This window comes from Watersipora subatra, chromosome 9 (assembly GCF_963576615.1).
Source record: "Watersipora subatra chromosome 9, tzWatSuba1.1, whole genome shotgun sequence".
NCBI lineage: Eukaryota > Metazoa > Bryozoa > Gymnolaemata > Cheilostomatida > Watersiporidae > Watersipora > Watersipora subatra.
In genome coordinates, this window is record NC_088716.1 from 30,544,014 (window position 1) to 30,565,630 (window position 21,617).

The following is a 21,617-nucleotide window of genomic DNA, read 5'->3' on the forward strand; positions in this document are numbered from 1 at the left end:
ATAAGCTGTAAAGGAATTGTAAATAAGTTATTGCATTGAATAAACATGATTTTCTGTACACTAAATCTTTTGATGTAATTAAAATATGTGTTTTTTGCAGACATCTTGGAAGTACTGCTGATTGTTTTGCCAATGGACTCAACCGATCAGATAGAATATTATAAAAATGTGGATCAATACATTGCAAAAGTCAAAAAGTTGAAGAAATTTGTGCGGACCAGTTTGGAATGGCATACAGATCTGTCACGTGACAAACTCCGGCTCCTGCATTATTTGTGTAAGAGATTGTACAATCTCCTAAAGTATTACCTTTAGTAATACCTAAAGAAGTAATCAATAAGTGATAGTTGAATGAGGGAATCTGAAACTTGATGCTTGATTAAATGGCGAGTCACAGGGATTAATCCTTGATACATTTAGGTAATCTTTTTATCAACAGCTTTGGCGAAAAAGTGCATGGCTCTTAAAGAGTGTCCCAACCAAGAGATGCACTATGAGTTTTCTGAAATGAAGAAACGTTTTAAAACAGTAAGAAGACCAAGTTTCCAGCCGTATCATTTTGAATACGGCGTCAGCGCATGGACTGCCGAGTTGTTGGTAGGTATCTCTGCTTATTGACTTAAACTTTTTCATTTACTAGTCGTCTTCTCTTGGTCATCAGATTAGTTGAGAGACACAATTGCAAATTAGCCACTGGTCTTCTGGCTGTATCGGGCAGGCCTCACAATAAATTGTTACTATTTTGGAGAATAAGTCAATGACATGCAAGGCTATAGGAGCGCCGGTCTGTCAATTATAAGTCTGAAAGATCGGTCTATGAAATACAACTCTATTGAATGTGCGAGTAATGAAAGTTTATGGAAGTCTAGTTGTAAATACGTATTTGTATGGGATACATATCACGGCATGCTTGTAAACTCTGATATATGGAATATATACCACGGTATGCTTGTAAACTCTGATATATGGAATATATACCATGGTATGCTTGTAAACTCTGATATATGGAATACATATCACGGCATGCTTGTAAACTCTGATATATGGAATATATACCATGGTATGCTTGTAAACTCTGATATATGGAATATATACCATGGTATGCTTGTAAACTCTGATATATGGAATATATACCATGGTATGCTTGTAAACTCTGACATATGGAATATATACCATGGTATGCTTGTAAACTCTGATATATGGAATATATACCATGGTATGCTTGTAAACTCTGATATATGGAATATGTACCATGGTATGCTTGTAAACTGTGATATACGGAATATATACCATGGTATGCTTGTAAACTCTGATATATGGAATATGTACCATGGTATGCTTGTAAACTGTGATATACGGAATATATACCATGGTATACTTGTAAGCTCTGATATATGGAATATATACCATGGTATGCTTGTACACTCTGATATATGGAATATATACCATGGTATGCTTGTAAACTCTGATATATGGAATATATACCATGGTATGCTTGTAAACTTTGATATATGGAATATGTACCATGGTATGCTTGTAAACTGTGATATACGGAATATATACCATGGTATACTTGTAAGCTCTGATATATGGAATATATACCATGGTATGCTTGTACACTCTGATATATGGAATATATACCATGGTATGCTTGTAAACTCTGATATATGGAATATATACCATGGTATGCTTGTACATTCTGATATATGGAATGTATACCATGGTATGCTTATAAACTCTGATATATGGAATATATACCATGGTATGCTTGGAAACTTTGATATATGGAATATATACCATGGTATGCTTGTACACTCTGATATATGGAATATATACCATGGTATGCTTGTAAACTTTGATATATGGAATATATACCATGGTATGCTTGTAAACTGTGATATACGGAATATATACCATGGTATACTTGTAAGCTCTGATATATGGAATATATACCATGGTATGTTTGTACACTCTGATATATGGAATATATACCATGGTATGCTTGTAAACTCTGATATATGGAATATATACAATGGTATGCTTGTACATTCTGATATATGGAATGTATACCATGGTATGCTTATAAACTCTGATATATGGAATATATACCATAGTATGCTTGGAAACTTTGATATATGGAATATATACCATGGTATGCTTGTACACTCTGATATATGGAATATATACCATGGTATGCTTGTAAACTTTGATATATGGAATATATACCATGGTATGCTTGTACACTCTGATATATGGAATATATACCATGGTATGCTTGTACACTCTGATATACAGAAAATATACCATGGTGTGCTTGTACACTCTGATATATGGAATATATACCATGGTATGCTTGTAAACTCTGATATATGGAATATATACCATGGTATGCTTGTAAACTTTGATATATGGAATATATACCATGGTATGCTTGTAAACTCTGATATGTGGAATATATATCATGGTGTGCTTGTACAATCTGATATACAGAATATATACCATGGTATGCTTGTACACTTTGATATACGGAATATATACAATGGTATGCTTGTAAACTCTGATATATGGAATATATACCATGGTATGCTTGTACACTCTGATATATGGAATATATACCATGGTATGCTTGTAAACTCTGATATATGGAATATATACCATGGTATGCTTGTAAACTTTGATATATGGAATATATACCATGGTATGCTTGTACACTCTGATATATGGAATATATACCATGGTATGTTTGTAAACTCTGATATATGGAATATATACCATGGTATGCTTGTACACTCTGATATATGGAATATATACTATGGTATGCTTGTAAACTCTGACATATGTAATATATACTATGGTATGCTTGTATACTCTGTTATATGGAATATATATCATGGTATGCTTGTAAACTCTGATATATGGAATATATACCATGGTATGCTTGTACACTCTGATATACGAAATATATACCATAGTATGCTTGTAAACTCTGATAAATGGAATATATACCATGGTATGATTGTACACTCTGATATACGGAATATATGCGATGGTATGCTTGTAAACTCTGATATATGGAATATATACCATGGCATGTTTGTAAACTCTAATTTATGGAATGTATACCATGGCATGCTTGTAAACTCTGATATATGGAATATATACCATGGTATGCTTGTAAACTCGGATATATGGAATATATACCATGGTATGCTTGTAAACTCTGATATATGGAATATATACCATGGTATGCTTCTAAACTCTGATATATGGAATATATACAATAGTATGCTTGTAAACTCTGATATTTGGAATATATATCATGGTATGCTTGCTTGCTGTTCTGATCCTGCAAAAATGTGTCTACTAGGCTAAAGATACAAGAGGAGTCACTCTATAGATTGTTAGTGTATGAAATACGCCTTCATAAAATGTTTATCTAACAGCTAAATTATATACATTACAGTGGATGTATGACGACTCCTTTTCTGAGTCAGCAGCTACCTTTGTGCTGTCACGGCCGGGCTCGGTCTTCATGAAGAAGATTGGGAATGAAAGGAAGTTGTGCCAGGCCTGCCTCCTGCGTGACGCTGGTTGGTGGTTTAGCTTTTTGTCATGACTCATTTCAGTTTCACATACATTTCTGGTGTCGGAGAAGTTTCCAGTTAGTTCATATGGGCAATCCTGCGAAAAAGCATGCGTTGCATATCAGTTTTTATTTGATTTTAGATGAATGCTCGGGTAGTGAACAAGTTTCCGCACAGAAAATTTTTTTTTATTTAACATATACAACATTTACCATTCCAACTTTTAAACTTCATATCATGGGTAAGCTGTTTTTGTGCAGTTCAGATAAATTGAGAAAAAAATAAACGATGAGTACATTGAAGTGTGTATAAAAAGGTTACTGTTGCAGCAGAAGCTCACTGTATTTAAATTTTTGATGGAAAATACTAGTAAAAATGTAAAACTGAGATATGAGACTTTGAAGGATACCTTATATCAGTATGAAGGATGCCTTATATCAGTATGAAGGATACTTTATATCAGTATGAAGGATACCTTATATCAGTATGAAGGATACTTTATATCAGTATGAAGGATACCTTATATCAGTATGAAGGATACTTTATATCAGTATGAAGGATACCTTATATCAGTATGAAGGATACTTTATATCAGTATGAAGGATACCTTATATCAGTATGAAAGATACCTTATATCAGTATGAGGGATGCCTTATATCAGTATGAAGGATTCCTTATATCAGTATGAATAATACCTTATATCAATATGAAGTATTCCTTATATCAGTATGAAGGATTCCTTATATCGGTATGAAGGATTCCTTATATCCGTATGAAGGATGCCTTATATCAGTATGAAGGATACTTTATATCAGTATGAAGGATACCTTATATCAGTATGAAGGTTGCCTTATATCAATATGAAGGATACTTTATATCAGTATGAAGGATACCTTATATCAGTATGAAGGATACATTATATCAGTATGAAGGATACCTTATATCAGTATGAGGGATACCTTATATCAATATGAAGGATTCCTTATATCAGTATGAAGGATACCTTATATCAATATGAAGGATTTCTTATATCAGTATGAAGGATACTTTATATCAGTACGAAGGATACTTTATATCAGTATGAAAGATACCTTATATCAGTATGAAGGATACCTTATATCAGTATGAAGGATATGTTATATCAGTATGAAAGATTCCTTATATCAGTATGAAGGATACTTTATATCAGTATGAAGGATACGTTATATCAGTATGAAGGATTCCTTATATCAGTATGAAGGATTCCTCATATCAATATGAAGGATTTCTTATATCAGTATGAAGGATACTTTATATCAGTATGAAGGATTCCTTATATCAGTATGAAGGATTCCTTATATCAGTATGAAGGATTCCTTATATCAGTATGAAGGATTCCTTATATCAGTATGAAGGATATGTTATATCAGTATGAAAGATTCCTTATATCAATATGAAGGATATGTTATATCAGTATGAAGGATACTTTATATCAGTATGAAGGACACCTTATATCAGTATGAAGGATTCCTTATATCAGTACGAAGGATACCTTATATCAGTACGAAGGATACCTTATATCAGTATGAAGGATACCTTATATCAGTATGAAGGATTTCTTATATCAGTATGAAGGATACCTTATATCAGTATGAAGGATTCCTTATATCAGGATGAAGGATACCTTATATCAGTATGAAGGATGCCTTATATCAGTATGAAGGATACTTTATATCAGTATGAAGGATACCTTATATCAGTATGAAGGATGTCTTATATCAATACGAAGGATTTCTTATATCAGTATGAAGAATATCTTATATCAGTATGAAGGATACCTTATATCAGTATGAAGGATACCTTATATCAGTATGAAGGATTCCTTATATCAGTATGAAGGATACGTTATATCAGTATGAAGGATACCTTATATCAATATGAAGGATTTCTTATATCAGTATGAAGAATACTTTATATCAGTATAAAGGATACCTTATATCAGTATGAAGGATACCTTATATCAGTATGAAGGATACCTTATATCAGTATGAAGGATACCTTATATCAGTATGAAGGATTCCTTATATCAGTATGAAGGATGCCTTATATCAGTATGAAGGATACCTTATATCAGTCTGAAGGATACCTTATATCAGTATGAAGGATACCTTATATCAGTATGAAGGATACCTTATATCAGTGTGAAGGATGCCTTATATCAGTATGAAGGATACCTTATATCAGTATGAAGGATTCCTTATATCAGTATGAAGGATACCTTATATCAATATGAAAGATACCTTATATCAGTATGAAGGATATGTTATATCAGTGTGAAAGATTCCTTATATCAGTATGAAGGATACTTTATATCAGTATGAAGGATACCTTATATCAGTATGAAGGATACCTTATATCAATATGAAGGATTTCTTATATCAGTATGAAGGATACTTTATATCAGTATGAAGGATACTTTATATCAGTATGAAAGATACCTTATATCAGTATGAAGGATACCTTATATCAGTATGAAGGATATGTTATATCAGTATGAAAGATTCCTTATATCAGTATGAAGGATACTTTATATCAGTATGAAGGATACGTTATATCAGTATGAAGGATTCCTTATATCAGTATGAAGGATTCCTCATATCAATATGAAGGATTTCTTATATCAGTATGAAGGATACTTTATATCAGTATGAAGGATTCCTTATATCAGTATGAAGGATTCCTTATATCAGTATGAAGGATTCCTTATATCAGTATGAAGGATTCCTTATATCAGTATGAAGGATATTTTATATCAGTATGAAGGATACCTTATATCAGTATGAAGGGTTCCTTATATCAGTATGAAGGATACCTTATATCAGTATGAAGGATACCTTATATCAGTATGAAGAATACCTTATATCAGTATGAAGGATACCTTATATCAGTATGAAGGATACCTTATATCAATATGAAGGATTTCTTATATCAGTATGAAGAATACCTTATATCAGTATGAAAGATTTCTTATATCAGCATGAAGGATACCTTATATCAGTATGAAGGATTCCTTATATCAGGATGAAGGATACCTTATATCAGTATGAAGGATGCCTTATATCAGTATGAAGGATACTTTATATCAGTATGAAGGATACCTTATATCAGTATGAAGGATGTCTTATATCAATATGAAGGATTTCTTATATCAGTATGAAGAATATCTTATATCAGTATGAAGGATACCTTATATCAGTATGAAGGATACCTTATATCAGTATGAAGGATTCCTTATATCAGTATGAAGGATACGTTATATCAGTATGAAGGATTCCTTATATCAGTATGAAGGATATTTTATATCAGTATGAAGGATACCTTATATCAGTATGAAGGGTTCCTTATATCAGTATGAAGGATACCTTATATCAGTATGAAGGATACCTTATATCAGTATGAAGAATACCTTATATCAGTATGAAGGATACCTTATATCAGTATGAAGGATACCTTATATCAATATGAAGGATTTCTTATATCAGTATGAAGAATACCTTATATCAGTATGAAAGATTTCTTATATCAGCATGAAGGATACCTTATATCAATATGAAGGATTTCTTATATCAGTATGAAGAATACTTTATATCAGTATGAAGGATACCTTATATCAGTATGAAGGATACCTTATATCAGTATGAAGGATACCTTATATCAGTATGAAGGATACCTTATATCAGTATGAAGGATTCCTTATATCAGTATGAAGGATGCCTTATATCAGTATGAAGGATACCTTATATCAGTATGAAGGATACCTTATATCAGTATGAAGGATACCTTATATCAGTATGAAGGATACCTTATATCAATATGAAGGATTTCTTATATCAGTATGAAGAATACCTTATATCGGTATGAAAGATTCCTTATATCAGTATGAAGAATACCTTATATCAGTATGAAAGATTCCTTATATCAGTATGAAGGATACCTTATATCAGTATGAAGGATTCCTTATATCAGTATGAAGGATACCTTATATCAATATGAAGGATTTCTTATATCAGTATGAAGAATGCCTTATATCAGTATGAAAGATTCCTTATATCAGTATGAAGAATACCTTATATCAGTATGAAAGATTCCTTATATCAGTATGAAGGATACCTTATATCAGTATGAAGGATACTTTATATCAGTATGAAGGATACTTTATATCAATATGAAGGATACCTTATATCAGTATGAAAGATTCCTTATATCAGTATGAAGGATACCTTATATCAGTATGAAGGATACTTTATATCAGTATGAAGGATACTTTATATCAATATGAAGGATACCTTATATCAGTATGAAGGATACCTTATATCAGTATGAAGGATACCTTATATCAATATGAAGGATACCTTATATCAGTATGAAGGATACCTTATATCAGTATGAAGGATACCTTATATCAGTATGAAGGATACCTTATATCAGTATGAAGGATACCTTATATCAGTATGAAGGATTCCTTATATCAGTATGAAGGATGCCTTATATCAGTATGAAGGATACCTTATATCAGTATGAAGGATACCTTATATCAGTATGAAGGATACCTTATATCAGTATGAAGGATACCTTATATCAATATGAAGGATTTCTTATATCAGTATGAAGAATACCTTATATCGGTATGAAAGATTCCTTATATCAGTATGAAGAATACCTTATATCAGTATGAAAGATTCCTTATATCAGTATGAAGGATACCTTATATCAGTATGAAGGATACTTTATATCAGTATGAAGGATACTTTATATCAATATGAAGGATACCTTATATCAGTATGAAGGATACCTTATATCAGTATGAAGGATACCTTATATCAATATGAAGGATACTTTATATCAGTATGAAGGATACCTTATATCAGTATGAAGGATTCCTTATATCAGTATGAAGGATACCTTATATCAATATGAAGGATTCCTTATATCAGTATGAAGGATTCCTTATATCAGTATGAAGGATACCTTATATCAATATGAAGGATACTTTATATCAGTATGAAGGATACCTTATATCAGTATGAAGGATTCCTTATATCAGTATGAAGGATACCTTATATCAATATGAAGGATTTCTTATATCAGTATGAAGAATACCTTATATCAGTATGAAAGATTCCTTATATCAGTATGAAGAATACCTTATATCAGTATGAAAGATTCCTTATATCAGTATGAAGGATACCTTATATCAGTATGAAGGATACCTTATATCAGTATGAAGGATACCTTATATCAGTTTGAAGGATGCCTTATAACAGTATGAAGGATACCTTATATCAGTATGAAGGATACCTTATATCAGTATGAAGGATACCTTATATCAGTATGAAGGATACCTTATATCAGTATGAAGGATACCTTATATCAGTATGAAGGATGTCTTATATCAGTATGAAGGATGCCTTATATCAGTATGAAGGATTCCTTATATCAGTATGAAGGATACTTTATATCAGTATGAAGGATACCTTATATCAGTATGAAGGATACCTTATATCAGTACGAAGGATTCCTTATATCAGTATGAAGGATACTTTATATCAGTATGAAGGATACCTTATATCAGTATGAAGGATACCTTATATCAGTATGAGGGATACCTTATATCAGTATGAAGGATACCTTATATCAGTATGAAAGATTTCTTATATCAGAATGAAGGATTCCTTATATCAATATGAAGGATTTTTTATATCAGTATGAAGGATACCTTATATCAGTATGAAGGATTCCTTATAACAGTATAAAGGATACTTTTTATCAGTATGAAGAATACTTTATATTGGTACGAAGGATACATTATATTAGTTTTAAAAATAATTTGCTGCAGTATGAAGGTATTGTAATGGTGCGTTTACACTGGCCGATTTTGTCACAGATTTTGTCGTGCACAGACAAATTTGATGAGTCGGTGTCGGTAGGTGTGAACAGAAAGATCGGTGTCGGCACCGATCTGAAAGTCGGTGTCGGAGAAACCCAGCAGTGCCCAGTTGCACCGACAAATCGGACGCTCATCAGCCAATCAGAAGCTAGGAGCCTCTGGTTAAATGAGCCTAGGTTTTAATGACAGGACTAAATTTATGAAACGAAAGGGCTAGGTTTAATGAGAGACTGTCATTAAACTTTCTCTCGTTCTCTTTTTAATAGTGAACCAGCATGGCTAGCAACGATGTGAACGCGAGAGTACCACAAAATCAAGTTAGTTCTTTAATTTAAATTAATTAAAAGTGAATAGCCAGTTGTGCGACTACTACTAGTACTACTACTAGTTCTACTACTAGTACTACTGTAAAGGAATTTGCCGGCCCTTACTTGGCACGATCTAGATTATGTCATGCAGAAATAAATTGCATGTGATTTCATTCAATGTTTTATTAGCGAAGGAAATTCACTAGCCGAGGAGCGTACGGCCATTTGCTCTGTCTACTAAGTGAGCGTTGCTCCCTTATATACAATAAAATTGCCCGTTCCGACTAACGGGACCGAGTGAGAACACCGGCTAATAATGTTTAATTGGCCAATAATTAGGCCCGCTAGTGCGTTGATATGACAACATAAACGACGACAATTGATAGCATAACGAGTAACAAGGCCAACAATAATAAGGGAATAAAAAAAATAAAAAGGACAACTCATAAAATAAAATATTTACAGACATATAATATATATACAAACAAATAATTACAAGAAATGTAAAGTGTTGGCCCGGCGTCCACCACACTACTGCTACCACAAATATACATTCACCATTCAATCTTCTTCATTATTCATTTTATTTATTATAATTACTCGGATGAAAGAACTATACGTACAGTTCTTTGCTCGGATTTTCATTGCCTCATCATTCATTCATTGCTTGGCATTCAGTAGTTGCTTCTAGCGGTTGTAGTAGGAGCAGTAGTAGTAGTGTAGTACTAGTATATAATTTTCCACATCAAGCGCGTTGATTTTTATGTGTACTCGTCTTCGCGTGGTCGGGTGAAGGTCAGAATGGCGAAACGCTGTGATTGGCTGTTGGTACCGACAAAAATCGTTTGATCGTTGCAATGTAAAGGGGGAGTCTGTGTCAGCACCCATACGTGAAATGTCTGAGGTACCTGTCTGAGTCGGGGTATTGGCACCTAATCGGAGTCGGTGTCGGCCAGTATAAACGCACCATTAGTCTCAATGAACTACAAACACATAACCTGTTTGCAGTCAAGATTCCTACCCGAACATATCGACGAACTCGAGGTGAACCAGGAGAGGAAGAGAGGTCAAGTGTGAATGAGTTTCTACAATGTGATGAAGACTCATGTGGCGTATACTACTGTACCTCGTGCCACACAAATGGGGAAAGACTTTTCTGTCCTGACCATGGCACAACAAGCAGCGCACTCGGTGAGCTCTATGGGATTGTAGCGGCCTTGTCTCTTTTTGCTGGATCTTGTATTAAAGTTCAAGGGTGACAAACACTACATTACGTTGCTTAAAACTACGCATTATTTCATATGGCCCAACCAAGCTTCTATGTTCACACCCATGTATATATATTCAGTGACACTCGGCTAATTCGACCTTTACGGGACTGAGAGAAAGTGTTCGAGTTATCGGAGCGCTCAAGTTATGAGAGCACTGTCACAAGTGCATGTATTTATCTGTACATATACAAACTATATATAAATCAAAAGCATTGATTGCTCGTTGCAATTTAAGGGGCCTCTCATGTAATGTTATAAAGAATAGAGAAAGTATGATATCATGATGCTTTATTATGTATCTTGAGGTGTTGACTGATGTTCCCAAAAAATAATCGAGGAGTTTGACCTACCAGAAGCTGAGATATAGCTAGCCATACACAGGTCTACCTAATAACGAATCGGAGGAAAACCCCTTTAAAAATGCCGAGAATTGTGACGTATGAAATCGACTTATTGGACATGTGCCGGAGTTGCGCACCCTTACCTCCATTGCGTATACTGATTGTTTTAGGCTACGAGATGTGAAACGCTTCTTGTGATAGTAAAGAATTTACAGACTGGCTTTGGTTTCTCAGAAAACCAATCAAACATTGTGTGGTAAAAGCAGTTTCCCACAACCCCTTGCCATGATTTTTCAAAACAGAAGAGCAGATTTTAACTATTTTGCCTCAAATTTTAACTCTATCTCCACGGATATGCTCTGGAGATCCTCTGTTCAACGAACGGCGTGTGTATAGTCTATCTTATACGATATCCGTCATTTGCAGATTGTTTAGAATAAGAAATGGGAATGCAAATTTTTGTTCCTTCATCATCTTTCTACTTCGTACCTAGTGCAGCATTCAGTTGATTTTCATGATTATCGTCACTATTAACCGACTGTAAGTTCACTATACAGCCATAATTTTGAAAAGAATAACTTGACCGCTCTGCTCTTGCTGTAAGAAAAGAAAGCGATAACTTTTTATTTGATTCTTCTATCTATCTATTATCTTATCTATGATTACTTTTCATGAATAATATAGTAATCATAATGCATATTATACAAAATAATAATATAACTGTGTATAGAATAAATGATGTATTTAATATAGTTTGCAGAAAATTCCAAATGATAATTGAGATTGATGATTGATTTTATTGATTCCATTTAATAGATATAGATTTGAAAATCTGAACAGCGCTAAAGATGAATCTGAATAAGGAAGCTAAGTGGGAGAACAACAAAACTGAGCTGAACTAGCAAGATAGTGAAATATTGCGAAATAGTAGATGTGTGTAATTATTTCACGCTAAAACTAGTTTACACGTCAGAGGGACTGGTTCAGAATTCTCAGAGCAATGATTGTTAGGCTCATTTTAATTGTTCTATACTTCCAGGGGTTGAACCAATTTAAAAAACGTGATTGTTATAGGAGCCAGCATTAGTTGGCTTAATTGACCAATGGCACACAAGTCGATTTCATACGTCATATATTGATGCTAATATGAGGATTACCAAAACACTTGTCTTTTAGTAGACCTGTTTTTGACTGGCTATATCTCAGCTTCTGGTGGGTCAATCTCCTTGATTATTTTTTTAGAAAATCAGTCAACATCTCAAGATGCATAATAAAGCATCATAATATCATACTTTCTTTATTCTTTAACAATTTTTATCAGAAAGTATAAATATTTTCCTATTACTTGAGATTTGTTTGTTTGTTTTAAGTGATGTGACTGCCAGGACATTTTCAGATTAAAATAGGCAAAACTTGATCATGGTTGAAACACTCAGAAAAAAGACATATTTTTTAGCGTTTTAACAAAAACCAATTATGCCTAATTTTTTTCAAGTTTATCTGAAGGTTACTTCGCTTCCCTTTGCTTTCAAAAGGCTATCCCCAAGCGGATGTTTGGTAAAATTTGATTTTTTGCAAACCTTTAAAAGAGTCATTAACGAAAATCTTTTGCCGATAGTGGTAATAATGACGCCTAAGAGCTACTAAAAGTTGAGGTTTATCTCTATGGTTGGGAACAAAGTAATATTCTAAAGCGATAACAACCGTCTCAGTAGACATTGGGCAAAAAACTGTTCAAGTTAACAAAGTTAAGGTCGAGTTATCTAAAGCAATTTATCATTACGTGGGAACGGAGCAAACAAACCCATTCGAGTTAAATATGTGTTCGAACTATCCGAGCGCGAGTTATCCGAGTTTCACTGTATATATATATGTCTGCGTATATAGACATGTCTGTGTATATACACAGACATAGACATATAATGTTTGCTCAGCAATTTTATGCGTGCTCAGCCATGAGAGCAAGTAGTTAGCTCTTATTAGTAGGCTTTCTCAAATTATCTATTGGCAAGGTGCCAGGCTAATAGCAAGTGGCAGGCCTCTACATTACCTCTCATTGTTTATAAGCTGAATTGTAATACCTGGGCAACGTCGGGCATCCATCTAGTGTATATATATATACATGTATATATGGTATATATATATGGTACATTTATATATATATATATCTTGTATGAAATGTATAATTTAAAAACTTTATATTTGGTTGTGTTTGGACTTAGGTCATTTTGCGAGCTATGCACTCATTCTCTATGGGTACGAGAAAAATGATATCTTCAAAAGAGATGCCCAGACATTAGAAAATGTGCTGAAACACAAGCTTGTCGTCGGCATTCCGTGAGTTATCTATTGTGAAAGTTAGAATGCTGCAGCAATTGATCTAGCACATCTTATAGGGAGAGTAACACTACAGGAGCTGTTATAGATATCTCTTATAAGGAAAGTAATTCTACAGGAGCTGTTTTAGGTATCTCTTATAAGGAAAGTAATTCTACAGGAACTGTTATAGGTATCTCTTATAGGGAGAGTAATACTACAGGTGTTGTTATAGGTTTCTCTTATAGGGAGAGTAACACTACAGAAGCTGTTATAGGTATCTCTTATAGGGAGAGTAATACTACAGGAGCTGTTATAGTTATCTCTTATAGGGAGAGTAACACTACAGGAACTGTTATAGGTATCTCTTATAGGGAGAGTAACATTACAGGAGCTGTTATAGGTATCTCTTATAGTGAGAGTTACACTACAGGAACTGTTATAAGTATCTCTTATAGGGAGAGTAACACTACAGGAGCTGTTATAGGTATCTCTCATCTAAAATAGCTGCACAGGCATCTTACAACAGCTTTAGTTGCACTCATAACCCTCTTAAGCCAGTTTAACATTTTGTTGTAGGGAAGATAATGTCGTAGTTGCTCCAGTATTTGATAAGCAGCATCCAGGAAAGGAAGAGGACTGCTTGGAAAAAGCATGCACTGAAATTCGAAGACGGATTCATAACCGCCAATACCTTGGCAACACTTGGCAAGACTCTGGTGTCTGTGTGAATGATGCCAGCTATACCCTTGTCGTATTTTATTCTGGGCATGGTTCTAAAGGTGATGAAGAGATGTATCAAGGGCACTGGTGCCCTGTGACCGAAGAGCATCTCTTGACATGGGATGTTATCAACAAACACTTAGATCTCCTGCGTCATTGTACCAACAAGAATAATCCCACTTGCAAAGCTTCATGTTTGTAAGTTACCATTTTATCTTTACAACATGATAGTTGACCTACTTTTCATTTGAGCGATCATGTGGTCCTTGACATTAATTTCGACTACTGCTGCAAACAACGTTCGGTTCATCCTATAATATTGCTTAGTTTGGTCATGAAATGACATTCTATGAGCTGGTATTAGCTCAGAGTTCCCTAAACCGAATAATTTCATTAAAGTTCTACACTACTGCCCAATAAACATTCAAGACCAGATAGGTTTGAGTCGAAACCCTATTTGGGAAAAAAGTGTGTGGTGGAAAATTTTTATAATATATATAATGATGGCTTAAAGCTTAAATGATGGCTTAAAGCTATAATTTCTGCTCCATAATTTTTTTTAATAATAATAATAATTATTATAATATAATAATATTTTTAATATAATAATAATTTTTTCCTCCATGAAAAATGTTTTGTAGTATTAGCTACACAATGATGCTCTTATAAAACAGACATAGTAGGGCATGCTTCTTGTAATTGTATTTATGTTGTCGAATGAAATGATGCAAAGTTCGTTTTTGGCCTTTTTCTGAGACATTTTGCTTTTAAAATTGCTTGCAGTACTTTTTTCAAAAAAGTTGTGGCTCAATTGGGGATGTCTATTGAGACCATCCTCATTTGTTTATAAGCTAAACAAATTCAGGTCAAGGTTATTAAAAGTTAAAACTTGATCTTTATAGCGAGCCCTACCAAGCCGTTTGTGTTCATTTCCTCTCAAAGCAAGTTCACAGTAAAATGAAATGTAATTCACTCAATTCTTTATGGATTTTAAATCTTTTTTTATATTTTAGGCCATATTTAGGGTGGTGCATTTGCCCCATATGCACCACAGTAAATCCGACTATGCTTATGCATTGAAGTTCGCAAAAGTCTTGTAGAATTAAACTCACAAGGTTAAAGGACTTACATTTTGCCTTGTTAGAGGTCATCCTATTAATACAGTGCACCCTCGAGATACGATGTTAATTCGTTCCAGGGTTGGCATCGTATGGTGAAAAATTTGTATATCGGGTATAGAGACCATTGTAATTATACGATGCAAACATCCCCTGGTAAAAATCGTCAATTTTTTTTATAAAAATGTGTACATATTGACAATTAGCAACAAAATAGTATGTTAACTTTAGTAATTATAGTTACCTACAGTAACTGTATTGTATTTAGTGTATTTGAATGGTTATGATCTGCAATAAAATACAAAATTATAATGTGTTTACCAAATGCAGTCCGTATGGTGAGGAGTTCTTACCTTCAAAAGGTACGGATAACATAAACTTTGAAATCACGTTCAAGTAAGTTTAGCTTGGTAAACCTACACTTAAAACTAAGTTTTAGTATTTTGAACTATTTTACTGAATTTCAACTTTTTATCACGGAAATTTATCCTTCAGCAGTTTCTATCTTCACTTTCACTATAAAATTTAGCGTGTCTGGTTGAAACCTTTTTCAACCTAATTCCATTAGGCCGATCGATGCAGTTATAGAAAGCGGCCTCTCGCACACTTGACCATTTAATGGCTACCAAAAAGAAAAATAAAATTTTATTTGCTATACAGGGCGTACATACCTTTGGAGTAACGTGGCTTTAGCAGAAACATGTAGCGAGTAAAGCAGAGAGGAGGCAATAGCGTATCAATGCTAATTATGTTGCCGCACACTTGAAAATAAATTTAATACGTAATGAATTGGAATTTTTTTAGCAGGCTAAAAGAAGTTGTCCATTCCTGTCCAATTTTTCTACTGGTTTAAAAGAAAAGGTTGATGGTGCAATGCAGAAAATTGCTAGCTAGCGCTTGTAAAAGGATCCAGAGAAGGTGGTACAGTAGTTTTTCTTGTATGAAATGTGCACAAGAATCAATGTAACCAAACATACAAAGTTTGGACGTATTTATAACCTAGAGGACAGGGCTTTAGCAAGTTTCAGAAAGTAATGTGGATGCGTCAAATATCTTGAGTAGCTAGTTATATATGAGTTACATACATACGATGAATTGTATTTACATAGTAGAGAACAGGCCGGACTGCAAAGACATGGTTGAACAAGAAAATAAAACATAAAATCAAAATGAAATAAATAAAACATAAAATGAAATGAATAAAACATGCCACAAAAATATAAATAATGATATACATTATACACGCATTGGTTATATGTACCAGTCCACATCAGTAAATTAAGCACTTGAAATATTTCTGCCGATGTAGGTTTTTCTGTATCTTTTAGTTCCTCTGCCCTCGCCCATGGCTTTCCAACTGTTTCAAATCGTCAGTCGTAAGCTCCTCCTTGTGCTTGCTTTAATAGTAACTGCAAATTCTGATTAGTTACGACCATATTCCTTGACAATATTAACAATATGGGCACTTTCTTCTTATTTATTTATGACTTCAAACTTTGTTGACATGGAAATCTTTTTTTCTTTGTTTTGTAATGTTTGTATCGGTCTCAGATTCCATAGCTAACAAATTAAATATGGATACTGGTAGTTATACATGTATGCTGAGTAAAAGTTTGTAGTAAAAGAGAGTATAACGCTGAAAATGAATATTTGCTCTCGCTTGTGTATTTTACATGAAATTCCCACTGTTCTGAGGGAAGTCGGTCATCGTATCTCTTCTAAACGTTCTGAAAATGTTTTCGGCAAACTGTATTTCGGTGTCTTTGTTATTTCGACGTGCGTTATGAGCACACCGACTGCCAAATTTTAACTCGGATGAAACTTTTTTCAAAATCGTATCGTGAAATAAAATTCGTAAAGCGAGGTGAAGATCTCACAATGTTCAACTTCGTAAGGTGAAAAAAGCGTATATCAGGGTAATTGTATCCCGAGGGTGCACTGTAACTGTCTTTAGGTTTTTTGTTAAAGGTTGACTTGCAACAAAATTCACATTGCAGTTATTTGATATCAAAAGATTCACCATGTCTTACTTTGTTGTAGGCGGGAAATATGTGGGAATGTGATTACAAGCTCTTAAAATTTAAAAAACAAACAGTTTATCGCAGTCACACGAGACCGCCGTAGTTTGGATTCTCTTTCCAAAACGGCTCAAATGTGATGTAGTTGTGAGAGATTGTTTCTATTTACGCTTTCTTGCAACCTCATTCGTTGAAATATTTTCACAAATATACTTCACGCATTCAATAAAACCATGTCTATTGTTCTTACGCGTCTGTTTTATCGTCATTGTCATGCTGTTTATTTTAGCAGCGATATCTTATAACTTACCGTAAAAATTCATTTAATTTTTTAATCTGAGCTCGAAGGAGTACATATTATTGTCTGATAATCATAACGAGCCTATTGGTCACCTGGGATACTCGAAAAATGCTGCAGAAATTGTTTGCGAAGTATTGGGTCACATGATCAGATTGCAACTTGCCGATTAGACCAAGCCGAAACAAAACTGTAAAGTAGCGAACATCTATATTTGATACGGGGTTTTCGGTAAAACACAAAGTGTTTGTCATAAACTAGTGCTACGATAGGTTTTATATTGAGCTTTTTATTGGCCTTTCAATTCATGTGAGAATGTGACGTGACAAGACAATAACCAAACTGTAATGGCTGTGTCAGAGAAATAAACAGATTCCAATCTACGGCGGCTTTTCATTTTTGAGCTTTTAAGAGCTTGTAATCACATTTCCACATATTTGGCACCTCCAACACCACAGAGTAAGACATGGTGAATCTTTTGATATCAAATAACTGTAATGTGAATTTAGTTGCAAGTCAACCTTTAAGTGCGCAAGAAAAATATGTGCCAAAATGGCGTTATAAATAGGGCAGCTGCCTGTCGCTCTCATCATTGATATCAGCTATTGGGTTCACAGGGCATCCCTATTCTGTTGGTCTCTTTGAGCTGACACCAAGCTGACATCATAATTGCATAATCAATCTTATCCACGATCTCACCATCAATTATAATCTTCTATTCATAACCGCCAATATATTGGTAACACTTGACAATACTCAGATGTCTGTGTGAATGATGCCATCTGTAATCTTTTTGTATTTTATTCTGGGCATGGCTCTAAAGGTGATATGGAGGGGATTGGTGCGTAATTGAGAAACATCTTCTAAACTAAAAGGTCATCGACAAGCATTTATTTAAGCTGCACGAATGCATCAATCAGAATAGTCGCTGCTGTGTTTTCTCTCGCTTGTGAGTGGATATAGGCCGTCTTTATTTCAAATCATGGCTGTTTCTTTTCTTTACTCACCAATTGCATTAGTCAAAACTTTACTGGCGTTTTTTGCTTTTAGCCACTATAATGTTTAAAAGAAAGACATTATTTATAGTATTTCATGGAAAGAATTCATGACTGAATTTTTACATTGTGGTTGTTTTGTCCTCATTCACAGTTGATGTCATTTGCTATAACCGAGAAGGTGTTTCTTTGAATGCCTGCAACTCCTTCTTTTTCAGGGTGTATAACTCCAGTTTATAAGAATTTAATGCTATAAGATTGTAGTGCTTAGTTTTAGCGGTTACCCTCTATTCTTCAGATCTTCAAATCACAATGTTTCTAGTCCAAAAATTGCAGTATGGTGATTAATGCACAGACTGATGAACAGATGAATGAGTGTGTTATAAAGTCATAAGTACTTGTCTGTATTTGTGAGCATTGCTCAGGTTTAAAAGTAGTAGTAGTAGTAGCCTCTAGTATGGTAGTAGCCTCTAGTACGGTAGTAGCCTCTAGTACGGTAGTAGCCTCTAGTACGGTAGTAGCCTCTAGTACGGTAGTAGCCTCTAGTACGGTAGTAGCCTCTAGTATGGTAGTAGCCTCTAGTATGGTAGTAGCCTCTAGTATAGTAGTAGCCTCTATTATGGTAGTAGTCTCTAGTATGGTAGTAGCCTGTAGTATGGTAGTAGCCTCTAGTATGGTGGTAGCCTCTAGTATGGTAGTAGCCTCTAGTACGGTAGTAGCCTCTAGTACGGTAGTAGCCTCTAGTATGGTAGTAGCCTCTAGTATGGTAGTAGCCTCTAGTATAGTAGTAGCCTCTATTATGGTAGTAGTCTCTAGTATGGTAGTAGCCTGTAGTATGGTAGTAGCCTCTAGTACAGTAGTAGCCTCTAGTATGGTAGTAGCCTCTAGTACAGTAGTAGCCTCTAGTATGGTAGTAGCCTCTAGTACGGTAGTAGCTTCTAGTACGGTAGTAGCCTCTAGTATGGTAGTAGCCTCTAATATGGTAGTAGCCTCTAGTATGGTAGTAGCCTCTAGTATGGTGGTAGCCTCTAGTATGGTAGTAGCCTCTAGTATGGTAGTAGCCTCTAGTATGGTGGTAGCCTCTAGTATGGTAGTAGCCTCTAGTATGGTAGTAGCCTCTAGTATGGTAGTAGCCTCTAGTATGGTAGTAGCCTCTAGTATGGTAGTAGCCTCTAGTATGGTAGTAGCCTCTAGTATGGTAGTAGCCTGTTGTATGGTAGTAGCCACTAGTATGGTAGTAGCCTCTAGTACGGTAGTAGCCTCTAGTATGGTAGTAGCCTCTAGTACGGTAGTAGCCTCTAGTATGGTAGTAGCCTCTAGTACGGTAGTAGCCTCTAGTACGGTAGTAGCCTCTAGTATGGTAGTAGCCTCTAGTACGGTAGTAGCCTGTAGTATGGTAGTAGCCTCTAGTATGGTAGTAGCCTCTAGTATGGTGGTAGCCTCTAGTATGGTAGTAGCCTCTAGTATGGTAGTAGCCTCTAGTATGGTAGTAGCCTCTAGTATAGTAGTAGCCTCTATTATGGTAGTAGTCTCTAGTATGGTAGTAGCCTGTAGTATGGTAGTAGCCTCTAGTATGGTGGTAGCCTCTAGTATGGTAGTAGCCTCTAGTACGGTAGTAGCCTCTAGTACGGTAGTAGCCTCTAGTATGGTAGTAGCCTCTAGTATGGTAGTAGCCTCTAGTATGGTAGTAGCCTGTTGTATGGTAGTAGCCTCTAGTATGGTAGTAGCCTCTAGTATGGTGGTAGCCTCTAGTATGGTAGTAGCCTCTAGTATGGTAGTAGCCTCTAGTATGGTAGTAGCCTCTAGTATAGTAGTAGCCTCTATTATGGTAGTAGTCTCTAGTATGGTAGTAGCCTGTAGTATGGTAGTAGCCTCTAGTATGGTGGTAGCCTCTAGTATGGTAGTAGCCTCTAGTACGGTAGTAGCCTCTAGTACGGTAGTAGCCTCTAGTATGGTAGTAGCCTCTAGTATGGTAGTAGCCTCTAGTATGGTAGTAGCCTCTAGTATGGTAGTAGCCTCTAGTATGGTAGTAGCCTGTAGTATGGTAGTAGCCTCTAGTATAGTAGTAGCCTCTATTATGGTAGTAGTCTCTAGTATGGTAGTAGCCTGTAGTATGGTAGTAGCCTCTAGTATGGTGGTAGCCTCTAGTATGGTAGTAGCCTCTAGTACGGTAGTAGCCTCTAGTACGGTAGTAGCCTCTAGTATGGTAGTAGCCTCTAGTATGGTAGTAGCCTCTAGTATGGTAGTAGCCTGTTGTATGGTAGTAGCCACTAGTATGGTAGTAGCCTCTAGTACGGTAGTAGCCTCTAGTATGGTAGTAGCCTCTAGTACGGTAGTAGCCTCTAGTACAGTAGTAGCCTCTAGTATGGTAGTAGCCTCTAGTACAGTAGTAGCCTCTAGTATGGTAGTAGCCTCTAGTACGGTAGTAGCTTCTAGTACGGTAGTAGCCTCTAGTATGGTAGTAGCCTCTAGTATGGTGGTAGCCTCTAGTATGGTAGTAGCCTCTAGTACGGTAGTAGCCTCTAGTACGGTAGTAGCCTCTAGTACGGTAGTAGCCTCTAGTACGGTAGTAGCCTCTAGTATGGTAGTAGCCTCTAGTATGGTAGTAGCTTCTAGTATGGTAGTAGCCTCTAGTACGGTAGTAGCCTCTAGTATGGTAGTAGCCTCTAGAATGGTAGTAGCCTCTAGTATGGTAGTAGCCTTTAGTATGGTAGTAGCT

At 35.0% G+C, this 21,617-nt stretch overlaps 1 protein-coding gene across 1 annotated transcript in view; it reads left to right on the forward strand.

Annotated features, from left to right (window-relative positions):
- Positions 1-21,617, forward strand: part of LOC137404079 (uncharacterized) — a 38,267-nt gene that overhangs the window by 11,810 nt on the left and 4,840 nt on the right. Inside the window, exons 7-12 of the mRNA XM_068090234.1 lie at positions 101-277; positions 440-597; positions 3,464-3,590; positions 10,827-11,009; positions 13,653-13,767; positions 14,326-14,667. Of these exons, the coding sequence (XP_067946335.1) occupies positions 101-277; positions 440-597; positions 3,464-3,590; positions 10,827-11,009; positions 13,653-13,767; positions 14,326-14,667 (1,102 nt within the window). The remainder of the gene's footprint in view (positions 1-100; positions 278-439; positions 598-3,463; positions 3,591-10,826; positions 11,010-13,652; positions 13,768-14,325; positions 14,668-21,617) is intronic.